This window comes from Panthera pardus, unplaced genomic scaffold (genome assembly GCF_024362965.1).
Source record: "Panthera pardus isolate Hobbes unplaced genomic scaffold, ASM2436296v1 HiC_scaffold_8, whole genome shotgun sequence".
In the NCBI taxonomy this organism is placed as follows: Eukaryota; Metazoa; Chordata; class Mammalia; order Carnivora; family Felidae; genus Panthera; species Panthera pardus.
This window is the reverse complement of record NW_026527013.1, coordinates 153,042,237-153,066,297: the sequence shown is the minus strand read 5'-3', so window position 1 is coordinate 153,066,297 and position 24,061 is coordinate 153,042,237. Positions and strand designations below refer to the sequence as shown.

At 42.4% G+C, this 24,061-nt stretch overlaps 1 protein-coding gene across 1 annotated transcript in view; it reads left to right on the top strand.

Moving 5' to 3' along the window:
• Nucleotides 1-24,061, top strand: part of KIAA1549 (KIAA1549 ortholog) — a 168,563-nt gene that overhangs the window by 78,682 nt on the left and 65,820 nt on the right. The window contains exons 6-12 of the mRNA XM_053896747.1: nucleotides 4,391-4,479; nucleotides 5,574-5,751; nucleotides 7,225-7,355; nucleotides 9,733-9,916; nucleotides 11,150-11,209; nucleotides 12,637-12,785; nucleotides 22,537-22,714. Of these exons, the coding sequence (XP_053752722.1) occupies nucleotides 4,391-4,479; nucleotides 5,574-5,751; nucleotides 7,225-7,355; nucleotides 9,733-9,916; nucleotides 11,150-11,209; nucleotides 12,637-12,785; nucleotides 22,537-22,714 (969 nt within the window). The remainder of the gene's footprint in view (nucleotides 1-4,390; nucleotides 4,480-5,573; nucleotides 5,752-7,224; nucleotides 7,356-9,732; nucleotides 9,917-11,149; nucleotides 11,210-12,636; nucleotides 12,786-22,536; nucleotides 22,715-24,061) is intronic.

Here is a 24,061-nt window from a genome sequence, read left to right as displayed (position 1 = left end):
CTCTTCGGTGCTTGGATGGAATGTTCCAAGACACGGCATCCTGGGAAAGAGCACAGGCTTCGGGCCCGGAGAGCTCTTGGGCAGTAGCCCTCACTCCTTCGCCTTTCTCCTGTGAGTTCTCTGGACACTTAACGAGTCTCTCTACACCTCGGTTTCCTCCACTATTAAACGAGGACGATCATGGCACGTACTGCATTGGGTTATTAAAGATTTAAATGCATCACTGCATATAAAATACTTAACCTAGCGTTTGGCACGTAAGAAACACCCACAGAGTACTGCATGTTCGTTAATAGTAGCAGTAAGAAAAATAAAAGATTTAAACGACCATAGAAACATCTGCTAGGATCTTTGTCTTTGGAACTCATAACCCAGTGCACGCGTAGTTGGTGTCGTGAAAACAAAAACCTTCAGGTGTGGGTCGAGCAGTTAGTTGGGCAAATGTGTAAGGGCAGCCGCTGTAATTTCTTCCTCATTTATTATTCTCTTCCTTAAGGGGGCCGCTGTGCTCTTACATGTTCCTGGAAATGTCATTTGGATCCTGACAATCCAAGAATGAAACAGAGAGCGGCCCCGTGTCCGCTGATCTCGGTCCACAGACTTTTATCTCTGCCCCTTGTCCACAGCCTGAGTGATTAGCTTCAAGCAGACGCTTCCCCCGCATCTGCCCCACTGCTGTAGTCGCACGAAATCGTAGAGAACAGGGAAAGGTGGGGTGAGGAAGGAGGAGATCACGTCAGTGAGGTGAACCATGTATCCTCTGCTCATCATGGCGGAGACCCCATCCTCTGAGATGGTGGGAGCAGCTGAAGCCTGTGCTCTCCTAACTCCCTCCCTCTCCCAAACAAGGAAGTATTTGTGAATTCACGTGACAAATAATTTTGAGCACTCAGCATGCGTGAGGTGTCTTTAGAAGGTTTAAGGGTTATCTAGATGAATGACGTGGTTCTGACCTTCAAGGAGCTTAGATTCTAGCAGGGTGGACACGAGCCGTGTTTTCTTGGTGGCTGTGATAAGAATGGTTGAAGCTGTTCAAGAAGAGTTCTAGAAGGGTGGCCCTGGGATGATGAGGGATGGGTTTGGAAGGATGTGAATTGGACTGACATACTCAAGAAGGCTGTCGTCTGGAGATGGAAGAAAGTGTCCTCATGGTGGAGGGTGTGAGCACAGGTGGAGAGGTCAGACAGCCCAAGGAGGTTCAGCTTGGCTGGTAATTAGGCTGTGCAGTGGGAGGAGGAGGTAATTATGCTAGGAAATGAGGTTGGGGCAGGTGATAAACGTTCATCTAGGGGATAACAGTAGTCCCGATGAGAGAGAAGAGTTTCTTATAGACATGATACTTTTACTGCCTTTCTACAAAACTATTTCATATGGTCCGCTACAAGAAGCTCATTGAAAGAGCTACTGAAAGCTTCTTTATTTCTTGAATTCCATGACATTTATTGATACTTAGAGTTGCAGTGTGTCCTTTCAAATTAAAAAAAAAAATTGTTTTCAATGTTTATTTTTTGAGAGACAGAGCGTGAGGGGAGGAGGGGGAGAGAGAGAGAGGGAGACGTACAGTCCGAAGCAGGCTCCAGGCTCCGAGCTGTCAGCACAGAGTCTGGCACAGGGCTCGAACTCATAAACTGTGTGAGATCGCGACCTGAACCGAAGTCGGACACTTAACCAACTGAGCCACCCAGGCGACCCTCAAATTTTTCTACAAATAATGAGAAACCATTTTAGAAGTGTCTCTTAAGGATATCATATATAGAATGGATTAACTTTCATATAGGACATACAGTTAATGGGTTTGGCATCCTTTGTTAGGGATTGTGTATTTTTTAATAGCCTTTGGGGTAAACTTGACCCACTGTAAATGTACACATCAGCAGTTTTAGTAAATGTGTAGAGTTGTGCATAGGTACCCAGGCTGTTGCATTATGGGTTTTTTGCTACGTTGTATTAAAAAAATTTTTTTTAATGTTTGTTTATTTTTAAGAGACAGAGCACGAGTGGGGGAGGGGCAGAGAGAGAAGGAGACACAGAATCGGAAGCAGGCTCCAAGCTCTGAGCTGTCATCACAGAACCAGAGGCGGGGCTTGAACTGGAGGGGCTCAAACTCAGGAGTTATGAGCTCATGACCTGAGCCGAAGTCAGACGCTCAATCGACTGAGCCACCCAGGCGCCCCTGCATTGTATTTTTAAATGGAAACAAATGCTATCTTTGACCCATAAGAAGGATCACTTCGTGTAGAATCCTCATTTAGATTTGGCCTTGGTTTCTTTTAGGTAATTACTTAAAAGAGAGAGAGGGTTGGGGTGAGTACTTGTCCTCTCAAAGGGTTCTTTTTATGGAGTTCTGTAGTAAAAGTAAGAACACTCTGTCGATCCTTAGTGGACTCTCGGGAGAGTACTTGACTGGATGTATCTTCTTCTTTTTTATTTTTTTATTTTTTTGAGTTTATTTATTTTGAAAGAGAGAGAGAGCAAGGGAGGGGCAGACAGAGATGGAGAGAGAGAATCCCAAGCAGGCTCTGTGTTGTCAGTACAGAGCCGGATGAGGGGCTTGAGCTCAGGAACTGGGAGATCATGACCTGAGCTGAAACCAAGAGCCTGGGACTTAACCGACTGTGCGACTCAGGTGCCCCCGACGGCATGTATCTTTTAAGGGGTGAGGCTGTGCTTCCCATTCAGGACCTGTCAGACCCTGGCCACCCCTTTTGCCTCTCTTGGCCTAAATTAGATCTTTGGAGAAACTGTGAGATATATGTTGCCGACGATCCTTTTCCCCCAAAGACTCCTACACGTATAACCTGATGTTACAGTTTTAGGTCTTACCCAGATTAACCAGAGAAGGTGGAGTTGATCATGGTGGGCCGTGTGGACTATTCAGAGTAATATTTGGATGGTTCTCCCGAGTGATACCTTTATTTATTTAAAAAAATTTTTTTGTTTAATGTTTTTATTTATTTTTGAGACAGAGAGAGACAGAGCATGAGCAGGGGAGGGGCAAAGAGAGAGGGACACACAGAATCCAAGGCAGGCTTCAGGATCTGAGCTGTCAGCACAGAGCCCGACATGGGGCTCGAACTCACAGACTGTGAGACCATGACCTGAGCTGAAGTCGACTGCTTAACTGATGGAGCCACCCAAGTGTCCCCCCGAGTGATACCTTTAGATGGGGCTACGTACGATGTGTGCTTCCTCGTGTCCTCTTTTGGGTTTATCTGTCACTGATTTTCCATTCTGTCTCTACATTCCCCAAGTTCAGCTTTTCAGATCTTTCCTCCCTCCTTCCCTCTCTCCATTCCTCCGTGCCTCCGTCCCTCCCTTCCTTCCTTCTTCCTTTCATTTGCTTTTTTCCTTCCTACTCATTTTTGTCTTTCCCTTTAAAATCAGTGTTGCAGTCTAGTCCTCCTGGAGCCCATGCAGGCCAGGCCAAGCTGGCCATTGGTGTCACTCAGCAAGGCAGTCAGGGGGTCTGGATTTGTTCTCCTGGTCTCATGAACTCTCCTTTTTCCTATCAAAAGTTACTGATCAGTAGAGAAAACAATCAAATGTAACTTAAACGCTTGGGTTTTTTCAAAGAATGAAAGATACAGCATGATTCTGTCTCTAGTTTTAAAAACTTAGACTAGGGAAGAGGGAAACTGAATCATAATTTCAAATGTATTTAGATTCCGCATTATGAGAAGTTAATGGAAGAGGAAAGAAAAAATGGGGAAGAGAAGGGGGAGCAGGACATGTTTCCAAACCCCGAGAAAGAGGCTTACTTATTACAGATTTTAAAATAGAATTTCTTAGATGTGAAAGGAGAGTTAAATATAGCTAGACTGTGTTATAAGAAATATTTTACTTCCTACATAAAATTTTAATACATGGGAATTGTGAACATCTTTTCCCCCATTACTAGTGAAACCCCTTCACTTCCCATGTTGAAAAGCTGGGGTAGGAGACCTTGTTTTATAGTGGAAGAGGTCATCTAGTTTTGTTGAGTAACATCGTAAGGCCTTTTAAAATATTCCTGCTGAGCGTTTTTAAAACTTGGTGTTTTACCATTAGGGACATAGCCAAGAGAAAAACCTACTATTTGCCCAGTCGACAATGAGAACTCTGTGTTCTTTGTTCCCTGGCGGGGCCCCAGCCACTGATCCCTGGTCTCAGCCCCTGGGGCAGAGACAGTCGAGGGTTTTCTTAGTGTGGTGAGCACGGTTTACCTGGTAGCCTCAAGATCCGCTGCTGTTCCTCTGTTCTTCCTAGTCTGGGCCTTATTTTAAAAAATGGTTCTGGGCCCTGCTGTCGCAGTTTGGCACAGCATGGGCTCTGCCTTGGGGACCAGAAGTGTGATGCCCACAGTATTCATAATGAAACTGATGTGCATTTGGTGGTCGGCTTTGCCTTGCAGTGCTGGCCCGGAGAGCCGTGCAGGAGTACATCATTACGTCCATCAAAGAGGTGTTGAGGATCCACTTCAACCGTGCTGTGGAGCTCAAGGTGGGTCCCTGTGGCCCTGGAGCCCAGGTTAACGGCACCTCTCCGTCCTAGCACGCGCTTTCCTCTCCCCCCTCCTCCTGTTGGTGAACACTTGCTCCTGCTTTGGCTAGCCATTCAAACGTCACTTTATCGGGGAAGCCCTGATCTCATGTGAGGCCAGGTGTAGTCCACTGGAGAGATGTGTTGGCAGAATTGGAGGAAAAAGTCTCTAAGACCAGAGATGGGGATGATGATGTGATACTTTTGCGCCCCTCGATTTACGTAAAAGGACTTGGATTAGAATTTGAATTAGATGTTAAAATGAGCGCATATGCATATATCTGTACACTCAGTGAGATAGATGTAGATCTCCGTACGTTTTACAGTGGCCCCTGTGCTCATACCTCCTGTCCTGTGGTGAGGTCAGAGAGCCACGCTGCAGACCTGCACCATCCTGAACAGAGCCACGAGCCACACGTGGTTCCCGAGCACGTGACATTTGGGCTTGTCTGAATCGAGATGCGCTGTCAGTCCAAAATTTACACAGGATTTCAAAGACGAGTGAAGAAAGAAACGTAAACTATCTCACCAGTGATTTTTTAGGTTGACCACATATTGAAATGTCATTTCAGATATATTGGGTGAAGTAAAATTCATTTCACCTGTTCTTTTTATGTTGTTTAATGTGGCTACTAGAAATTTCAAAGCTGAGTTTGTGGCTCATGGATGTCTTTTGGCTAGCACTGCTCAACAGAATAAGGGCTCCTTTATATGTGGATTAAATGCGACAACTTTGAAGTTCACCTTGTAAAATACAACCTGGAATTCTCCATAACTCATTATTCAGTTCATATTATTGGCTGCTCTTCTTTTTTGCTGTCTTTGCTCTTACAATTTTATGCTGTTTTTGAGAAGGTCGGCAGGTCTGTAAAAGGGAAAACTAAAATAAAATTTTGATGACCTTTGCAGCCCTCCCCCTTCATTTAAAGCTCCCCATTTACTTTTCACCTTACTTACTCTGTTATTTTTCTACTTTGTACAACTTCCTTTAATTCTGAGTTACAGTACTCTCAAATTTGATAATTATTGTCTTTTGTATTTTTAAATTTTCATAGGTTTATGAACTGTTCGCTGACTTCACTTTCCTGGTAACATCTGGGCCTTTTGTTTACACGGCGATATCAGTCATAAATGTACTTATAAACAGTAAACTTGTACGTGACCAAACTCCTTTAATCTTGGCTGTGAAACCTTCCTTCCTTGTGCCAGAGTCCAGGTTCCAAGTGCACACGGGTGAGAAAACTGAGCATAGTTGTTTTGATTTGTCAATAAAATGTCACTGTATTTTTTATGTTTTTCAAATATTGGGGGAGGACTTAAAAAAATTTCTTTAAAATTATGGGGGTGGGAGGGAGGGGGAAGTGGGTGATGGGCATTGAGGAGGGCACCTGTTGGGATGAGCACTGGGTGTTGTATGGAAACCAGTTTGACAATAAATTTCATATTAAAAAAAATAAAATAAAATAAACACGTTGTAATTATGGAAAATTTCCAGCAGATGTGAAAGTACACAGAATAGTTGAATGAGCCCCCCATGTATTCCTCATATGGCTTCAGCAAATTTCAACTCCTAAGTCAGTCTTGTTACATCTATGTGCCCTCCTCTCACATTATTTTGAAATGGCACCATGTCATCTCCCTCATAAAGCCCATGCTTCTAAGAGACAAAGACCTTTAAAAAAAAAATTCATGGGGCGCCTGGGTCGCTCAGTCAGTTAAGCATCTGACTTCGGCTCAGGTCATGATCTCGTGGTTCATGGGTTCAAGCCCTGCGTCGGGCTCTGTACTGACAGCTCAGAGCCTGGAGCCTGCTTCGGATTCTGTGTCTCCCTCTGTCTCTGCTCCTCTCCCACGCACGCTTTGTCTCTCTCTCTCTCTTTCAAAAATAAACATTAAAAAATTAAAAAAAAAATAAAAGTCATTATATTTTTACGTAAGCTCCATGCCCAGTGTGGGGCTTGAACTCACAACCCTGAGATCAAGAGTTGTGTGCTCTACCGACTGAGCCATCCAGGTGCCCTAAGAGATGAGGACTATTAATACACGCCACACACATCCGCACTTGAAAAATTATCGATGTGTTCCCAGTTTTGTGTCATCTGTCCCCACAGTGTTTTTTTGGAGGAGTTGAGTGTTTTAAAGTAATACCACATATCCTGTCATTTCACCTGTAACTATGTAAGATTTCACATTTCATATTTGGAATGTTTTGGTCGGTTGAATCTTTTGATGCTGATTGTTTTTCCATTAAAAAAAAATTTTTTTTAATGTTTTATTCATTTTTGAGACAGAGAGAGACAGAGCATGAACGGGGGAGGGTCAGAGAGAGAGGGAGACACAGAATCTGAAACAGGCTCTAGGCTCTGAGCTGTCAGCACAGAGCCTGACGCAGGGCTCGAACTCACGGACCGCGAGATCATGACCTGAGCCGAAGTTGGATGCTCAACCGACTGAGCCACCCACGCGCCCCTGTTTTTCCATTTTAAAATGATACGAGCCACCTTCACATCGTATATATATATATGCTTGGTGCAGAGGCAGCCCTCTTAGGTTTCCGTGCTACCATACCCATCAGTGATACCTCTTAGTACTTCATCCCGTGCTATGGATGTGTTAGTTGAGCTAGATAGTATTTTTCCCATCCTCATTCGTCAATACTAAAGCAACGCCTGGTTCGTGGGCCTGTGATTGCTTTCCTTCTCTCAGTACTTCAGTTTGTGCCTCAGAGTGTGGATACTGGCTTGTGCAGCTTCACCCAGCGCATCGAGAAAGGCCTGATGATAGCTCTTTCAGAAGTGAGCAAACACCACCAGGGGACGCATAACCTCACTGTGCAGGTGAGAATAGCGCGGGATGCAGAACAAGGTGCTTTGTCCTTGGAAGACGAACTAGCTTCACATGTTTCGTTTAGGCCATAATGCACTCTTCCTCATTTCCTCTCTTAGAAGAGGTTCTGTTCACATGAATCAAGGTTGATCTCTTTCCAGGGCCCTGAGTTCACATGGCGTGAGTAGGCTAGGCATATTTGAAGATTATAGAGTAACAGGATAACTAGGGAGCTCAAATGTGGCGAGCTAGAGAGAGATGAGCATATGCCAGAAATTCTAGAATGTTCTAAGAAGGAATGGTATCAACCTAAATGCCTAAATACACTAGCATTTCACTTTGTGGAATACCATGAAATGTAGCACTTCACTCTAAAAACAGAGAATATAGCCACGAATTAAAGAACAGGCTTTGGGGACGCCTGGGTGGCTCAGTCAGTTAAGCAGCCGACATTGGCTCAGGTCATGATCTCATGGTCCTTGAGTTTGAGCCGTGTATTGGGCTCTGTGCTGACAGCTCAGAGCCTGGAGCCTGCTTTGGATTCTGTGTCTCCCTCTTTCTCTGCCCCTCACCAGCTCACACTGTCTCTCTCTCTCTCTCAAAAATAAATAAATGTTAAAAAAAAAAACCCCAGCAAAACAGGCTTTGTATGTATTGTATGGAAACTGCTAATGTTTTTATATTTCTTTGATATTTTTCTCCACATTCTTTTTTCTCTCTTTCTATGGCTTACACATTTTTTACAGGTTATTTATTTATTTTGAGAGAGAGAATGTGTGTAAGAGAGAGAGATTGAAAGAGAGAGGGAATCTCAAGTAGGCTCCACACTGTCAGTGCAGAGCCTGATGCAGGGCTCGAACTCACGAATTGTGAGATCATGACCTGAGCCAAAGTTGGACGCTTAACCAACTGAGCCACCAAGGCCCCTCTACAATTTATATTAAATAGATTTTGGTGTACCTGGATCCACCTTTCATATTTCTTATTTTTTCTTCTATGGTCCATCTCTTTTGAAAATTCCCTATTTTTACAGATTTTCTAAACTTTGTCCCCCGAAGTCATTAATTTCATCTTCAGCTGCATCCATCATGTTTTTCAGTCCCTCTGCTGAATTTTCTTTCAGCTATCCTTTGTTGTTGTTGTTGTTCTTTGCTCCTTTTTCTTTGTGGCTTCTCCTGCAAAGATGCAGGATTACCTTGAATGAAGATGCCCTATCACCTGGAAAAGTCTCTGAGGAGATTACTGAGAATTTGCTTGAAGTTGCCTTCTGGTTCCCAAGTTGTCTCTGTTTTCTCTGCAGCTGTTGTTCTGTGTTGATCTTGTTCCTTCGCGTTCATGCTCCTAGTTTACTGTAAATATTTGGAGACCGTGGGTTGGTCGCCGTTAGAAGTGAAGAAGCAGGTTGTTGATTTTGGCCGCTCTCCCCTTCAGCTGTGGTGTCTGTGTCTGTATCCGCCCTGTCTCCTGCTGGGAGAATTCGCTGGAGCACCGGGTCGGGCAGAGTATGCCACTGCAGGTGGTGGGACAGACTGGGACCCCCCGCCTCCCTGTAGGATAAGGATTCCTGGGGATGGAGTGCTTCGGTGTAATTTTCACCGCAGCTCTGCTGCTTTTTTCCTTTTGTTTCCTTCTCTGTCTCTTGTGTGCATTGGGGTTATCGCAGTCTCGCTCCACCTTCTTGTTAGGGTCCAAACCCACAGTCTTGAAGCTTGCTCTGACGGGAAGATCCTTTCTGCCCAGGGAGCGGTTTTTTGGGCCGGTCAGGGTGAAGATGTGGCTGCCGCCAGCTCCTGTGTGTTGGCCTGTGTGTGGCAGTTAGAAAGGAAAGAAGAGGGAGAAAGTCAACTCGACTTCTTGGCACACGGGCTTTGATTAATTGTCCTGATTGTCTCCTCTGGTGACCGTTGCTGCAGAGCTCTCCTGGGGCAGCCAGCTCTTGGCTCCTGGGCTCCAGGCCTGTGTGTGGTTTGGGTCTCAGTTCCCTCAGTTCTGGCTTCTATCATGATGATCCCATCCTCTCTCCATCTTCCAGGAATTTGACAGAATCTCTGATTTTCTTCCATTCTCAGCCCTGTTGTGGGTTTACTCCCCTTTGTTCAGCTCTGTTGTTATTTCACTGGGGATTTGGGGTGGGAGGGAGCGGGAGGGACTATAAATACTTGTGTTCAGTGCACCACTCAATGTAAAAAACATTTTCAGTAAACAGAATTTTAAGTATCGCAGACGGGAACCAGGTGGTGAAGCCAGTTCGTTCCTTTGAAAACGTTACCTCCTTCAAAAAAAAAAAAAAAAAAAAATCAACGAGAGAAATGGTGAGGGAGAAATCACAGGCTTTTAGCCGAATGTTTTCCTTCCTTTTGGAAGCTCATCCCACCTTCCTTCTTTCAGATCTTGAATGTCACCATGGGTGCTTCCAGGCCGGCTCCTCGGCGGGGCCCGGTGAATATCGTCTTTGCGGTCAGAGGCGCGCAGGGGTTTTTGAACGGGACGGAAGTGAGCCAGCTGCTCAGGAACTTGAGCGTGGTGGAGTTCAGTTTCTACCTGGGATACCCAGTGCTCCAGATTGCTGAACGTGAGTACTGCCGTTGCCTGAATCCCTGGGGAAGTGACCACGGATATTTTCATTGCTGGACTTCTTCTTTTCACTTGAAATACTTGGCTGAAATCCAGACTATAAATCAGCTAAAATTGGAGCTTCTCAGAGTCAAGGCAGGGTCCCCAGAGCCCTCCTCACCCCCAGGCCTGGGTGTAGTATTGTCTTTTGAGAGTAACCTGGGCTGTTAAAGATGAGGACAGTTCTGGAAAAGGTGAAGCCCAGAGGCACAGAGAGCAGACCTATGGTTGCCAGGGGTGATGGGTGGGAGGAAAGCTAGACAGCAAGAGAGTAGCAGAAGGCAATTTTGGCGGGGGGCGGGGCTGATGTGCCTGTTCTGTTCTTTATGGTGGCGGTGGTTATGCAAGTTTGTGCGTTTGTCCAAAGCCATAAAACTGTATCCTAAAAAAGAGTAAAATTTACTGCGTGTACATGTAAAACTGAAAAAAAAAAAAAAAAAAGGAATAATAAACAACACCAAACAATACCTTTCTTCCTGGCTGAAGCAGTTAGGTTCACAGTGCAAATGGAGTGGGGGTGGGGGTGGGGAAAACGTTTACTTCAAAAAAACAGCAGATTCCAGAGTTGAAGTCAGGCAAAAAAAAAAAACCACATCAAATTCTTTTTCAAAATGGAACAGCCAAATGGTCTAAGGACCTTTCTGTGTTTTAGTGTGCTGTTAATTAAATTAGAAAGAGTAACTTATCAAATGCAAGAGCAGGCAGGGAGAGAATTGTTCTTTACAAATAGCACCTTTCAGTTCTGTGCAGTGCAGATAGGGATAAAATAATAAGTATGTGGGACAGCCGGGGTGCCCTGGGACTATCCCAGGCAAGCCAGGACATAGGGACCCTGAGTCATTGCTGGGAAAGCCTAGGACCCTGGGGAACACAGTGTGAAAAACCATTGCTCTGGAACTATGAGATTTCAAGGGGACCTTGTGGGCGGGCTCTCTCTCTGAAGCACTGTCCACAGGGTCACTCAAACAAGTCTTCTATTTTCTTCTCTGTGTCTTTCTCCTGGAGACTCTCATGCTCAGAAACTGCATATTGTCTGTGCCTTCACACCAGTCTGGGATCTTGTTCTTCCATATTTTGTGCTCGGTAGTATAGGAAAGTGAGTGTGCTGTGACTTACCGTGTACTCCCTAGACTTACCTTTCTGATGGTTGCAAACCTGCTTTTTACAGATTTCCCTCCTTTTCTTTTTATAGCCTTCCAGTACCCACAGCTCAACTTATCCCAGCTGCTGAAGTCCTCTTGGGTGAGAACAGGTATATTTAACTTACATAATGTTTTGGAAACTGTAAGAATAAAAAAGTCTGTGCGGGCGTATTGAGCATGATACTGCCTTTCTTGTTTCCGAGTCCTAAATTCAGGGCATAATGTACCTTAAATTCCTGGCAAAGAATGAATGAGAAAGGAATTCGGATTCAGCTGTGGGAATGCGCCCCACTGAGTTATGGCACAAAAAGAACTGGCTTTCTTTAAAATCCATACGTCAGGTCCGGGGGAACGTCTATCAAGAATTGACTGTCTTCTGATCCAGAACAGGATGAGGTTCCAAAGCAAGGATTTCTTTTTTTCTAAAAAGCCTTATTTATTTGGTTGTAGGAGGATGAAAGCTTGGTGAGCAAGTAAGAAGCTTTTTTGTTTTGTTTTTGGTTTTTTTTTTTTTTTTTAAAGAAGCTTTTTTAAAAGTTGTGTGGGCCTGGGTCAGATATTTATAGCTGTGGCATTGCAGATAAAGGCTTTCTAACTGGGTAATCAAAGTGTAAGAGGTAGTTACACCCTCACTGTGCGCCCAGCATGTGAGCGGCACAGTAAGGAACTGGAAGCATGTACAGTGGTCATGGTCACAACTTATGGGTTCTCGATACCTGCAGACCCTCCTCGCTTCACATACAACAGCCCATGTAAAGCCTCTACCTCTTTGATAGTACAGTGGCACCATTTTCCAGATACTTTCCTTTTTATTTTACTTTTTTAGAGAGACAGAGAGCAAGAGACACATAGAGTCTGAAGCAGTCTCCAGGCTCTGAGCTGTCGGCACAGAGCCCAACGCAGGGCTCGAACCCACGAACTGTGACATCATGACCTGAGCTGAAGTCAGACATTTAACGGACTGAGCCACCCAGGCGCCCCTCCAGATAATTTTCAAAGCACTTAAGGGACTTGTCTGTGGTCCTGTCTCAGAGCAGATTTGAGCCAGTTCTGGTTGAAAAGCACAAGCCTTTTTCTCCTGTAATACGCCGACCAGCCCGTTATCTGTTCGATAATCTTGTTTATGGCAGATGGTTTAAGGCAGGCACCCTTCTCTCTTGGGTCAGTTTACGAGTCTAAGTCTTGAGTCAAGATAACATATGAACTCAGACCATTTCCAGAAGTTTTGAAATAAGTGCAAATAAAATGTTTGGTCTTGTGTGGGAGTTCTTAGCTCCAAAGCTCTTCCACTGCTGAGTTCCTGGGACTTCTGGCCACCAGTTTGTGTAGCGCTTGGAGCTGTAAATGAGACCTCTGAGCAGCCCTTCCTGGCTCCCCGTGACCCTGTCCACGTTCCCTTTTTCTCCTCTTAGTGTGTCCTCCCTAGGGACTGGCACTCTATAGCAATCCTATGTTAACATCTCCTGCGCACGCACCCATGTTTCCTCCGCTGCTAACTTGTTTTGGCGCCTGCATGTGTTTTGTTTTGTAAATGTAGTTCTCCTGGGCGTGGTGGAGAAGCAGCTCCAGAATGAAGTGTTTCAGGCTGAGATGGAACGCAAACTGGCGCAGCTGCTCAGCGAGGTGTCCACCCGGAGGCGGATGTGGAGAAGGGCCACCATCGCTGCCGGGAACAGCATCGTGCAGGTACTCTGAGAAGGCCAGGGGAGGAGGGGGGGAGGGGGGAGGCACTCGTCTAAAAACACGCTGTATTTTCATGCAAATGGAAAGTGCCGTGAGAAAATCCTCATTTAGACTGGTGGCAGTATCAGGTAGCGGCTGAACGTGGGAGCATTTCAGTTCAACTAGCGTCTAGACAAATAGACCCCGTGGGGAGCAGAGGAAAGGAAGTGTGTCACTGGGTTGCCCTGCCATCAGGTGACCTTATTTGCAGAGTAGTTTTTTAATTACCAAAAATGTCCATTTTATGCAGTGGAAGTATTATTAATAGCATCCTCGCTGTAAATCATCCAGTTGGAAGAGACCTTAAGCCATCGGAGAGAGGAGAATTTCGTGCCCTCTCTGCAGGCGCTTCATCCTTGCTGCCTCCTGTCAACCGTGGTTGTTTCGTATTACCCAGTGGTCTTCACTTTTTTTTTTTAATTGAAGCAAAATTGGTATATACCATTATATTAGTTTCAGGCGTGCAAGATAATGATTGGATATTTGCATACACTCCATCGTGACCGCCACAGTAAGTCTGGGTACCTGCCATCTGTCACCATACGTCTCATTTCGTAAACTAGCAGAAAGGTTATGAATGACAGAACCGAAAAATGATCTCTGAAGAAATTCACATGCTCACAGAGAGTCGGAGGTTCGGGCTATAATTTATTCCCATCTCAATGTGAATTATGTTATTTTTGGATTTTTTTTTTTTTCTTTTTTGACTGCTGACTTACAGAGCTAGCAAACTGGGATATTTAGAGCCATGGCATTGCAGAGACAGGAAAGTGGGATGAGACCCAGAAGTGCAGGGGCAGAGAGGTGGGTGGTTTGGAGGCAACAGAGAGGAATGTGCACAGCTGGACCTGGGGTGGGGGACGACGTGGGTGGGGGGGGTGCCTTGAGCTGGCATTATTGTTCTGTCACCCTCTTAGCAAGTTTTGCCCATAAGCACAGTTCTTGATTCCCCTCCCCAGAGTAGTTCCCTTGTCAGGTGCAGTAGAGTATAGAGAAATTTTTAAAAACTAATAAAACATTGAGAGTAATATTAAATAAGCAGAAAATAAAAAATTAAAATGACATGTAAAAAGCCTTGCCCTATTTAGCAGCCCTGGCTTCATAGAGCTCAAGGTCTTGGTGGAGGTTAACTTATGCACATGAAGCAGTTATAGGGCACCGTTGTAGACTCTGGGTCTGAAGTTCTCTCTTGTCCAGCAAGAGAGCCGATGGAGGATTAAAATGCGAGAGAGGCTAATGTCCGGGAGGAGACAAGAGCCCGGAGTAAGGGTCTTTGCTCCGTTTTTATTAGGATCGGAAGGCTTATTAAGCGTGATGGACGTGCACAAAGAGACAATGAAACCGTGAACATTAACTCATGGGTATGAGGGAAAAGGGGTTTTCGAAGATAGGCAGTGTTAGGGATTTTAGTCAGTATAAAACAAAATCCTGGTGCTGGGCAGATGGTTGTTTACTGCGGGCATGAGGCACCAAGGTGTGTTTATCTAGCTAGCCTAGGGGACAAGGGGAACAGAGCATGCCACCTCAGGGTCAACATGGCACCTTTCTTTTGCTACTTAGCTCTGCTCTGGGCAACTTAGTCCTGCTGTGGTCTGTAGCCCCGCTTACCTATTTTGGTCCTTCCTTGCTGTGAAAGCAGCTTTCTGCTGTTGTACTAAGTTGGGGGGCGTTTCCTCCCTGAATACCTAATCTTGTTTACCTGATTTTGGACGCTTTCATCCTGAGGCTTCCTATTCCTATATGCCCTGTTAACCCATAGGTGCAAGCTCAGGGAATTCCTAAGCTTATTCCCCGCAGAGCACCACAAACTGCATAATGAGGTGCTACTTTCATTGTGCAAGTTCCCTAAGGTAGGAATATGAGATTTGTGGGAGCCAAGCCACATGGCCAGTGGTGCCATCTGATGGATTACGTAGAGGCCTGCCCGACATCTCGTCCCCCTTAGAGTGACACAGTGTGAAGATGTGTGGACAAGGGTTCATCTACAGAGGTGCAGGACTCTTTATCAAAATATAATCTGCAAAAGTGAAAGTATTAAAACTACCTAAATGTCCTGCAGTTGGAGAACGAGTAAATAAATTACAGTGAATCTTCTTATGTTGGAATGTTATGTAGCCAGTGTCATTTTTTAAAAATTATTGAGTGATACAGAGAAATGCTCAAGTGAAGAGAGACTACCAAAGAATGTCTGTACTCTCATCCAAATATTAATATAAAACCTATGCAAAAAAATGGCAATATGCCAGAATGTTGGCAGTGATTTTCTTTGGTTGGTTGAATTTCAGGTGATTTTCATTTTGTTCTTTATACTTTTTGTGTGGTTTTCAAAATTTCACAGTGAGCGTATAATTTGTAGAGTAAACATGTGATTTGAATCAGAAAATAATTTAAAAAATGAAATTGAAAATGTTGCCCCAAATGATGGCCACGTTGTACTATGGTTGTATGGATTCCAGATATGAATCTGATAAATCATCTAGAAAGGGTGCTAGAATTAGAGTCTACTGATCATTGCTTTCAGACTGAATAAGCTTGTACAATCTTTAATTATGTACCCAAGTAGATGGGTACCTGGTTTCTGCAAGAAAAACCCATTTCCGAAATGTATCAGAACTTTTCAGTGTAATAAACAGGCATGCAGGTATTGACACAGGTGGATATAATCTCCTTGCTTTTCAGTAGCCCTTTGATAGTCTTCCACTCTAAAGGCTAATAAAAATTAATCACTACAGCCCAGTTCGGGGGAGGAGGAGGTGGTTAGGGAATAGAAGTGGTCAGGGAATTAGCCTCGAAATAGCAAACAAAGGGCAGGATAGATGAGCCCTTCTCAGGATGGAGAGGTATAAAGAACAGATTCTTCAGGGATGAGAGTTTGGACCTGTGTTGTTAAGGAGCTTATAAATAATCTGAAAGAAGGCATTCACAGTGAAATCATGAAATGGTTGATTTGCCAGAAGTTTCCGGTGATGAGGGAGGAGTCTAGCAGCCAAGTCCAGAACACGGGGCAGCATTACAATTCTGCACACGTGGCTGGCCAAGTAGCAGCTGCATTTTGCCAGTTGCAAACGTAGAGACCAAACATTCAAGTTGTCTGTCTAAAATAGAGGGCTTGGACTCATTGTTGGCATTTCCCCAGAACATCAGTCGTGCAGTTTGCTGGAGTCTAAAGGGTCAGCGAAATTGTTGCATATTAATAAGAGAAACAGCAACAAAATAGAAAGGTATATTTGTATACAGCTGATATAGGAGGTACACAGATTCCGAAGTCCTAATGTGAAAGGACTACCTTTAACACCTGAGAGATAGCAATTTTGGGACAAAGTACTGTTTGACCTAGGAGATTGTGAATATAAGCATGGCTTTCTAGCTTGATTGAGATATAATTGACATATGACGCTGTATAGGTTTAAAGTGTATCACGTCATGACTTCATGTATGTATATACTGCAAAATGATTACCACAGTAAAATTAGTTGACACATTCATTACTCACATAGTTCCCTTTTTTGTGTATCTGGTGAGAATTTTTAAGATCTACACTCTGAGCAACTTTCAAGTATATAATACAGTATTGTTAATTAGGGTCACTATGCTGTGCGTTGGACCCCTGGAACTTATTTATCTTGTCGCTGAAAGTTTGTACCCTTTGTCCACCATCACCCATTTCTCCCACCCCCTGCCCCTGGCAACTACCACCTACTGTCTGTTCTTGTGAATCTGGCTTTTTTAGATTCCACATATAAGTGAGATCATACAGTATTTGTCTTTCTCTGTCTGACTTATTTTGCTTTGCATAATGCCCTCGTGGTCCATCCATGTTGTTGCAAATGGCAGGATTTCCTTCTTTCTTATCACTGAATAATGTTCCATTTGTGTGTGTGTGTGTGTGTGTGTGTGTGTGTGTGTGTGTGTGTGTGACATCACATCTTTATTCATCCAGAGGCGGACACTTAGGTTGCTTCCATGTCTTGGCCATTGTAAATAATGCTGCAGTGAACAGGGGTGTTCAGATATCTTTTCAAGATTTTGTGGATTTCACTTCCTTTGGCTATGTATCTGGAAGTGGGAGACCTGGATCATATGGTAGTTCCATTTTAATTTTTTTGAGGAACCTCCCTACTGTTTTCCACAGTGGCTGCACCATTGTACATTCCCACCAACCATGCATAAGGGTCCCCTTTCCTCTACTTCCTGATCAGCACTCATCTATTATCTTTCCGATAATATTCTAACAGGTGTGAGGTGATACCTCATTGTGGTTATGATTTGCATTTCTCTGATGATTAGTGATGTTTACCTTTTCATATAATTGTTGGCCATATGTATATATGTTTTGGAAAAATGTCTATTCAGATCTAATGCCCATTTTTTTTAAATTTTATTTTTTACTTTTATTTTTTTGGAATTTACATCCAAATTAGTTAGCATATAGTGCAACAATGATTTCAGGAGTAGATTCCTTAATGCCCCTTACCCATTTAACCCATCCCCCCTCCCACAACCCCTCCAGCAACCCTCAGTTTGTTCTCCATATTCATGAGTCTCTTCTGTTTTGTCCCCCTCCCTGTTTTTATATTATTTTTGTTTCCCTTCCCTTATGTTCATCTGTTTTGTCTCTGAAAGTCCTCATATGAGTGAAGTCATATGATTTTTGTCTTTCTCTGACTAATTTCACTTAGCATAATCCCCTCCAGTTCCATCCTCCAGTTGCAAATGGCAAGATTTCATTCTTTTTGATTGCCGAGTAATACTCCATTGTATGTATGTACGTACATACATACATACATACATACACACACATCTTCTTTTTCCATTCATCCATCGATGGACATTTGGGCTCTTTCCATACTTGACTATTGTTGATAGTGCTGCTATAAACATGGGGGTGCATGTGTCCCTTCGAAACAGCACACCTGTATCCTGTGGATAAATGCCTAGTAGTGCAGTTGCCGGGTCGTAGGGTAGTTCTATTTTTAGTTTTTTGAGGAACCTCCATACTGTTTTCCACAGTGGCAGTACCAGCTTGCTTTCCCACCAACAATGCAAAAGAGATCCTCTTTCTCCGCATCCTTGCCAATGTCTCTTGTTGCCTGAGTTGTTAATGTTAGCCACTCTGACAGGTGTGAGGTGGTATCTCATTGTGGTTCTGATTTGTATGTCCCTGATGATGAGTGACGTTGAGCATTTTTTCATGTGTCAGTTGGTCATCTGGATGTCTTCCTTGGAGAAGTGTCTATTCATGTCTTTTGCCCATTTCTTCACTGGATTATTTGTTTTTTGAGTATTGAGTTTGATAAGTTCATTATAGATTTTGGATACTAACCCTTTATCTGATATGTCATTTGCAAATATCTTCTCCCATTCTGTTGGTTGCCTTTTAGTTTTGCTGATTGTTTCCTTCACAGTACAGAAGCTTTTTATTTTGATGAGGTCCCAGTAGTTCATTTTTGCTTTTGTTTCCCTTGCCTCTGGAGATGTATTGAGTAAGAAGTTGCTGCGGCCAAGATCAAAGAGGTTTTTGCCTGCTCTCTCCTCGAGGATTTTGATGGCTTCCTGTTTTACATTTAGGTCTTTCATCCACTTTGAGTTAATTTTTGTGTATGGTGTAAGAAAGTGGTCCAGGTTCATTCTTCTGCATGTTGCTATCGAGTTTTCCCAGCACCATTTGCTGAGGAGGCTGTCTTTATTCCATTGGATATTCTTTCCTGCTTTGTCAAAGATTAGTTGGCCATACGTTTGTGTGTCCATTTCTGGGTTCTCTATTCTGTTTCGTTGATCTGAGTGTCTGTTCTTGTGCCATAATGCCCATTTTTAAATCAGAGTTTTTTTGTGTTTTTTGCTACTGAGTTGTTTGAGTTCCTTATATATTTTGGTTTTTAACCCCTTATCAAATATTTGATTTGTGCATAATTTCTTCCATTCTGTAGGTTGCCTTTTCATTTTGTTGAATCTTTTTTTCCTTTTTTGCTGTGCAGAAGTTTTTAAGTTTGATATAGTCTGCTTGTATATTTTTTGCTTTGTAGCTTGTGCTTTCAGCGTTATATCAAGAAAATCATTGCCAAGAACAGTGTCAAGGAGCCTTGCCCTTATGTTTTATTCTAGGAGTTTTGTGGTTTCAGGTCTTACATTTAAATCTTTCCATTGGAGTTAATTTTTGTGAGGGGCCCACTTTCATTCTTTTGGATGTGAATATACAGTTTTCCCAGCACCATTTATTGAAAAGACCATCTCTTCCCCATTGAGTATTCTTGGCTCCTTTGTCACCATGGTCCTCTGTGGTTCCATATGAATTTTAGGATTGTTTTCTGTTTCTAAATGCCACTGGAATTTTGACGGCAATAGATGGCACCTATAGATGGCTTTGGATAATATGGATGTTTTAACAATGTTAATTATTCCATTCCACGAACACAGGATATCTTTCTATTTATTTGTGTCTTTAGTTTCTTTGATCAGCATCTTATATTTTCAGTGCACAGATCTTTTTTTTTTAATTTTTCAGTGTTTATTTTATTTTTGAAAGAGAGCAAGAGACCACAAGCAGGGGAAGGGCATAGAGAGGGGGACAGAGGAGCCAAAGCAAGCTCTGTGCTGACAGCAGAGGAGCCTGATGTGGGGCTCGAACTTATGAACCATGAGATCGTGATCTGAGCCGAAGTTGGGTGCTTAACTGAGTGAGCCACCCAGGTGCCCCTCAGTGTACAGATTTTCTAATTCCTTGGTTCAGTTTATTCCTTAGTATTTTATTATTTTTGATGCTGTCGTGAATGGGATTGTTTTATTTATTGTTTTTTCGGATACTTTATTGTTGATGCATAAAAACATAACAGATTTTCATGTGTTAATTTTGTATCCTGTAACTTTACTGCATTCATTTATTCTAATAGTTTTTTTTTTTTTTTTTGGTGGAGTCTTGAGGGTTTTCTATATATAATATCATGTCATCTGTAAATAGTGATAGATTTTACTTCTTTCTTTCTGATTTGGATGCCTTTTATTTCTTTTTCTTGCCTAATTGCACTGGCTAGGACTTCCAGTACTGTGTTGAATAGGAATAGTGGGAGTAGGCACTCTTGTTTCTGATCTTATAGGAAAAACTTTCAACCTTATACCACTGAGTATGTTAGCTGTGGGTTTGTCATATATGGCCTGTAGTATGTTGAGGTATTTCCTTCTACACTTAATTTGTTGAGAGTTTTTATCATTAATGGATATTGAGTTTTGTCATATACTTTACTTACATCTTTTGAGATGATCATATGATTTTTATCTTTCATTTTTTTATGTGATATATCACACTTACTGATTTGCATATGTTGAACCATCCTTGTTTCTCAAGGATGAATCCCACTTGATCACGGTACATGATCTTTTAAAAAAAAATTTTTTTTTAATGTTTGTTTATTTTTGAGAGAGAGACAGAGGCAGAGCATGAGCCTGAGCATGAGCAGGGGAGGGGCAGAGAGAGAGAGGGAGACACAGAATCTGAAGCAGACTCCAGGCTCCAAGCTGTCAGCACAGAGCCTGATGTGGGGCTCAAACTCATGAAATGTGAGATAATGACCTGAGCCAAAATCAGTCTCTTAACTGACTGAGCCACCCAGGTGCCCTGGTGCATTATCTTTTTAATGTGCTGTTGCATTTGGTTTGCTAGAAATATATTTTGTTGAGAATTTTTACATCTAATTCATCAGAGATAGTGGCCTGTAGTTTCCTTCCTTCCTTCCTTTCTTTCTTTCTTTCTTTCTTTCTTTCTTTCTTTCTTTCTTTCTTTCTTATAGTTTTCTTTCTTTCTTATAGTTTTCTTTCTTTCTTTCTTTCTTTCTTTCTTTCTTTCTTTCTTTCTTTCTTTCTTTCTTTCTTTCTTTCTTTCTTTCTTTCTTTCTTAGTACCCTTATTGGAGTTTGGTATCAGGGTATTATTGGTCTCATAAAATGAGTTTGGGAATGTTCCCTTCTCTTTATTGTTTTGGAAAATTTTGAGAAGGATTAGCATTAATACTTCAAATGTTTGGTAGGATTCGTCAGTGAAACCATCTGGTCCTGGGCTTTTTTTGTTGGGAAGTTTTTGATTACCGATTCAATCTTCTCAGTCCTTATTGGTCTGTTCACATTTTCTATTTCTTTGTGATTCCGTCTCAGTAGGTCATGTGTGTTTATCCATTGCTTCTGAGTTATCCAATTTGTTGGTGTATAATTTATGGTATTCTCTTATGATCCTTTGTATTTCTATTATTTGTTACAGTGTCTCCTATTTTATTTATAACTTTCATTTAAGTCCTTTTTTTTGTTAGTCTCACTGAAGATTTGTCAATTTTGTCTTTTTAGAGCCAACTCGTAGATTTGTTCATTTTTCCTATTCTCTGTTTTATTTATTTCTGTTCTAAACTTTATTATTTTCTACCTTCTGCTAACCTTGGGCTTAGGTCTTGTCTTTTTCCTTCCTTCCTTCCTTCCTTCCCTCCTTCCTTCCAGTTCCTTGAGGTGTAAAGCTAATTTTTATTTGAGATCTTTCTTTTTTCTTGATGTATGCGCTTATAGCTATAAACTTTCCTCTTAAACTGCTTTTGCTGTATCCCATAAGTTTGTGGTATGTTGTGTTTCTTTCATTTGTCTCAAGATACTTTTTAAATTTCCCTTTTGATTTTTTCTTTGGTCTATTGGTGTTTTCAGGAGTGTGCTGTTTAATTTCCCTGTATTTGTGAAATTTCCAGCTTTTCTCCTATTATTGATTAGTTTCATACCATTGGGGTCAGAATAGATACTTGATATCACTTCTGTCTTCTTGAATTTGTTGAGACTTGTTTTGTGGCCCAACATATGGTATCCCAGAAAATGTTCCATGTGTGCTTGAGAAGAATGTGTATGCACTTCTATTGATACTGGATGGAATGCTCTGTAAATGTCTGTTAGGTTCCTTTAGTCTATAGTGTTGCTCAAATCTGCTGTTTCCTTATGATTCTCTGTCTGGATGATCTATCTATCACTGAGAGTGGGATGTTAAAGAACTTGTGAGATTTATCATCCTGAGAGCAGTGGTTCTCAAGTGAGGGTGATTTTGCTGCCCCTGTCCCCTGCCATGTAGGGTACATTTGGCAATGTCTGGTGACATTTTTGTTTGTCACAACTAGTGTGGGAGGGTATGGTTACTGGTAGTGGCATCTAGTGAGTGGAGGACAGTGATGATGCTGAATATCCTGCAATACTTGGGATAGCCCCCCACTGAACCAAAATGGCAGTAGAGAAGATTGAGAAACCTCGTACCAAAAAAAGAGAGAATCCTGATAAGATTCAAGATGAGATTGGATAGAACCAGTGATAGTTTCTGGGAACCAGGGGTGTACCTAACGGTTACGATTCATGTGGGGAGGACATTAGTGTTCTCTTATGATGTGCTGGAGCTGTTTGGTAGCAATTCTAGACTGCCTGGACTTGGCAGCCTTGTGTTCTCTGTATCCAACTTGCCTATGTGTCTCAGAGCAGACTCTGAGCAAGATGAAGCACATTTGTTATTCCGTACAGAGTAACTTTCGTTTTAACCGTCCACCTTCCCATCAAGACAGCCTCGTGGGGATTGTGGGATCCAGAATGGTGTAACGAGCTCAGTATGAGGACTGGAATGAATCCTGAATACCACAGTCAAGATGGAGTGCCCTGAGAAAGGGCATCTGGAAACATGAGCTTTGAAAATGCTAATGGTTTCTGTTATCTTTCAGATGGTAAACGTGTCAAGGCTAGAGGGAGATGACAATCCCGTGCAGCTCATCTACTTTGTGGAGGATCAAGATGGAGAAAGACTCAGTGCAGTCAAGTCTTCAGATCTGATTAACAAGATAGATATCCAGAGAGCAGCCATTATCTTGGGTTACCGAATTCAAGGTGCTGTTGCCCAACGTAAGTGCATGAGGCATAGACCCTAAGTATTGTCAAGTATTGTCAAGCTGTGCTGTGGTCAAAAGCCAGTCTGTTTTCTGACAACGAAATCTGAGTTTAAAGCATTCTTATGTGCACAGAGTAGATTTCTGTCTTAAACCCTTATTACAGGACGCTCGAATAAGATGTCAGTTGTGAAAATTCACTCGACAAGTCCTTCTTTGTTTATTTTGTTGATTTAGCCTTCACTGCTGTTTTTCTTACCTGGCATTTTGTATCCCAAGTGTTAGAGTGAGTTCTCGTAGCTTAAGTTAACTGTAATATTTTTTCCCCTGCTTCTGTACTATTTTTCTTTTGAAAATTTTGTCTTCGGTAAAATAACTTGCTTTCTCTGTATTTATTCCAAAATCTTGTCTGTCGTATTTTGAACGTTGGTGGGGACAGTTAGTCACACAGGAAGCTGGGAGGTGCCCTCTGCATTTACTGGCTTCCTTCTGAGTTTTTTAACACAAAGAAGTCCTTGATCCGTCCCCTTTTCATTGCTATTTCTCTCCCTCCCCATCCTCACAGTACTTCACAATTTAGAAAGAGGTATTTTGATATTTCTGTATTATTGTTGGAAGATACTTGGCCCCCTGGCAGTGATTGCTCTCGGTGCCTTATTTTTCAGCTCCCAGATTTTGGGTATTTAAAATGAAGGAGAAGGAGGGGCGTGGAAGAGCGTATTTCTCTAAATGTTCCCTTATGAATCAGGCTGCTATTTTAATGTGGATGTTCTTGCATTATGAGCCAGAGAGCAATCCTTGTAGGGAGCTTGGTGATATTTTCTCCCAAGAGTAAGGGGATAAGTAAGTGTTGAGAAGTAATTGAGCATCAGAGACTCTTGAAAAGGTCTTTGTAGGGAACACAGAGGAGGCAAAGGCACTTTTGAAAAATGACAGCTTCACGGTTATCCTTGATAATGGAAGATTCTTTGTGAAATCTGTACTTGTCCCTGGAAACTAAGCAGGACGAGGACTCCCGGGCACACTTTGCCTGATTCATAGATGACAGTGGAGAGAGTTTAAGCAAATAGCTGTTGGTGGTTTGTGTTTGTGTATTTCAGATATGGTCGCATGTTAGTATGTTCTGTTTCAGAGCAGTGAGAAAAAAAATAAACAAAGCTCTTAGTTTTCTTCATCTAGGACGTTTTGTATTTTATTTTATTTTATTTTATTTTATTTTATTATTTTATTATTTTATTTATTTTATTTTATTTTATTTTATCTTATTTTATGAAAAATAATTTAAGTTTATTTATCCATCCTGAGAGAGAGAGAGAGAGAGAGAGAGAGAGAGAGATGCAGGCAGGCAGGCAGAGAGAGAATC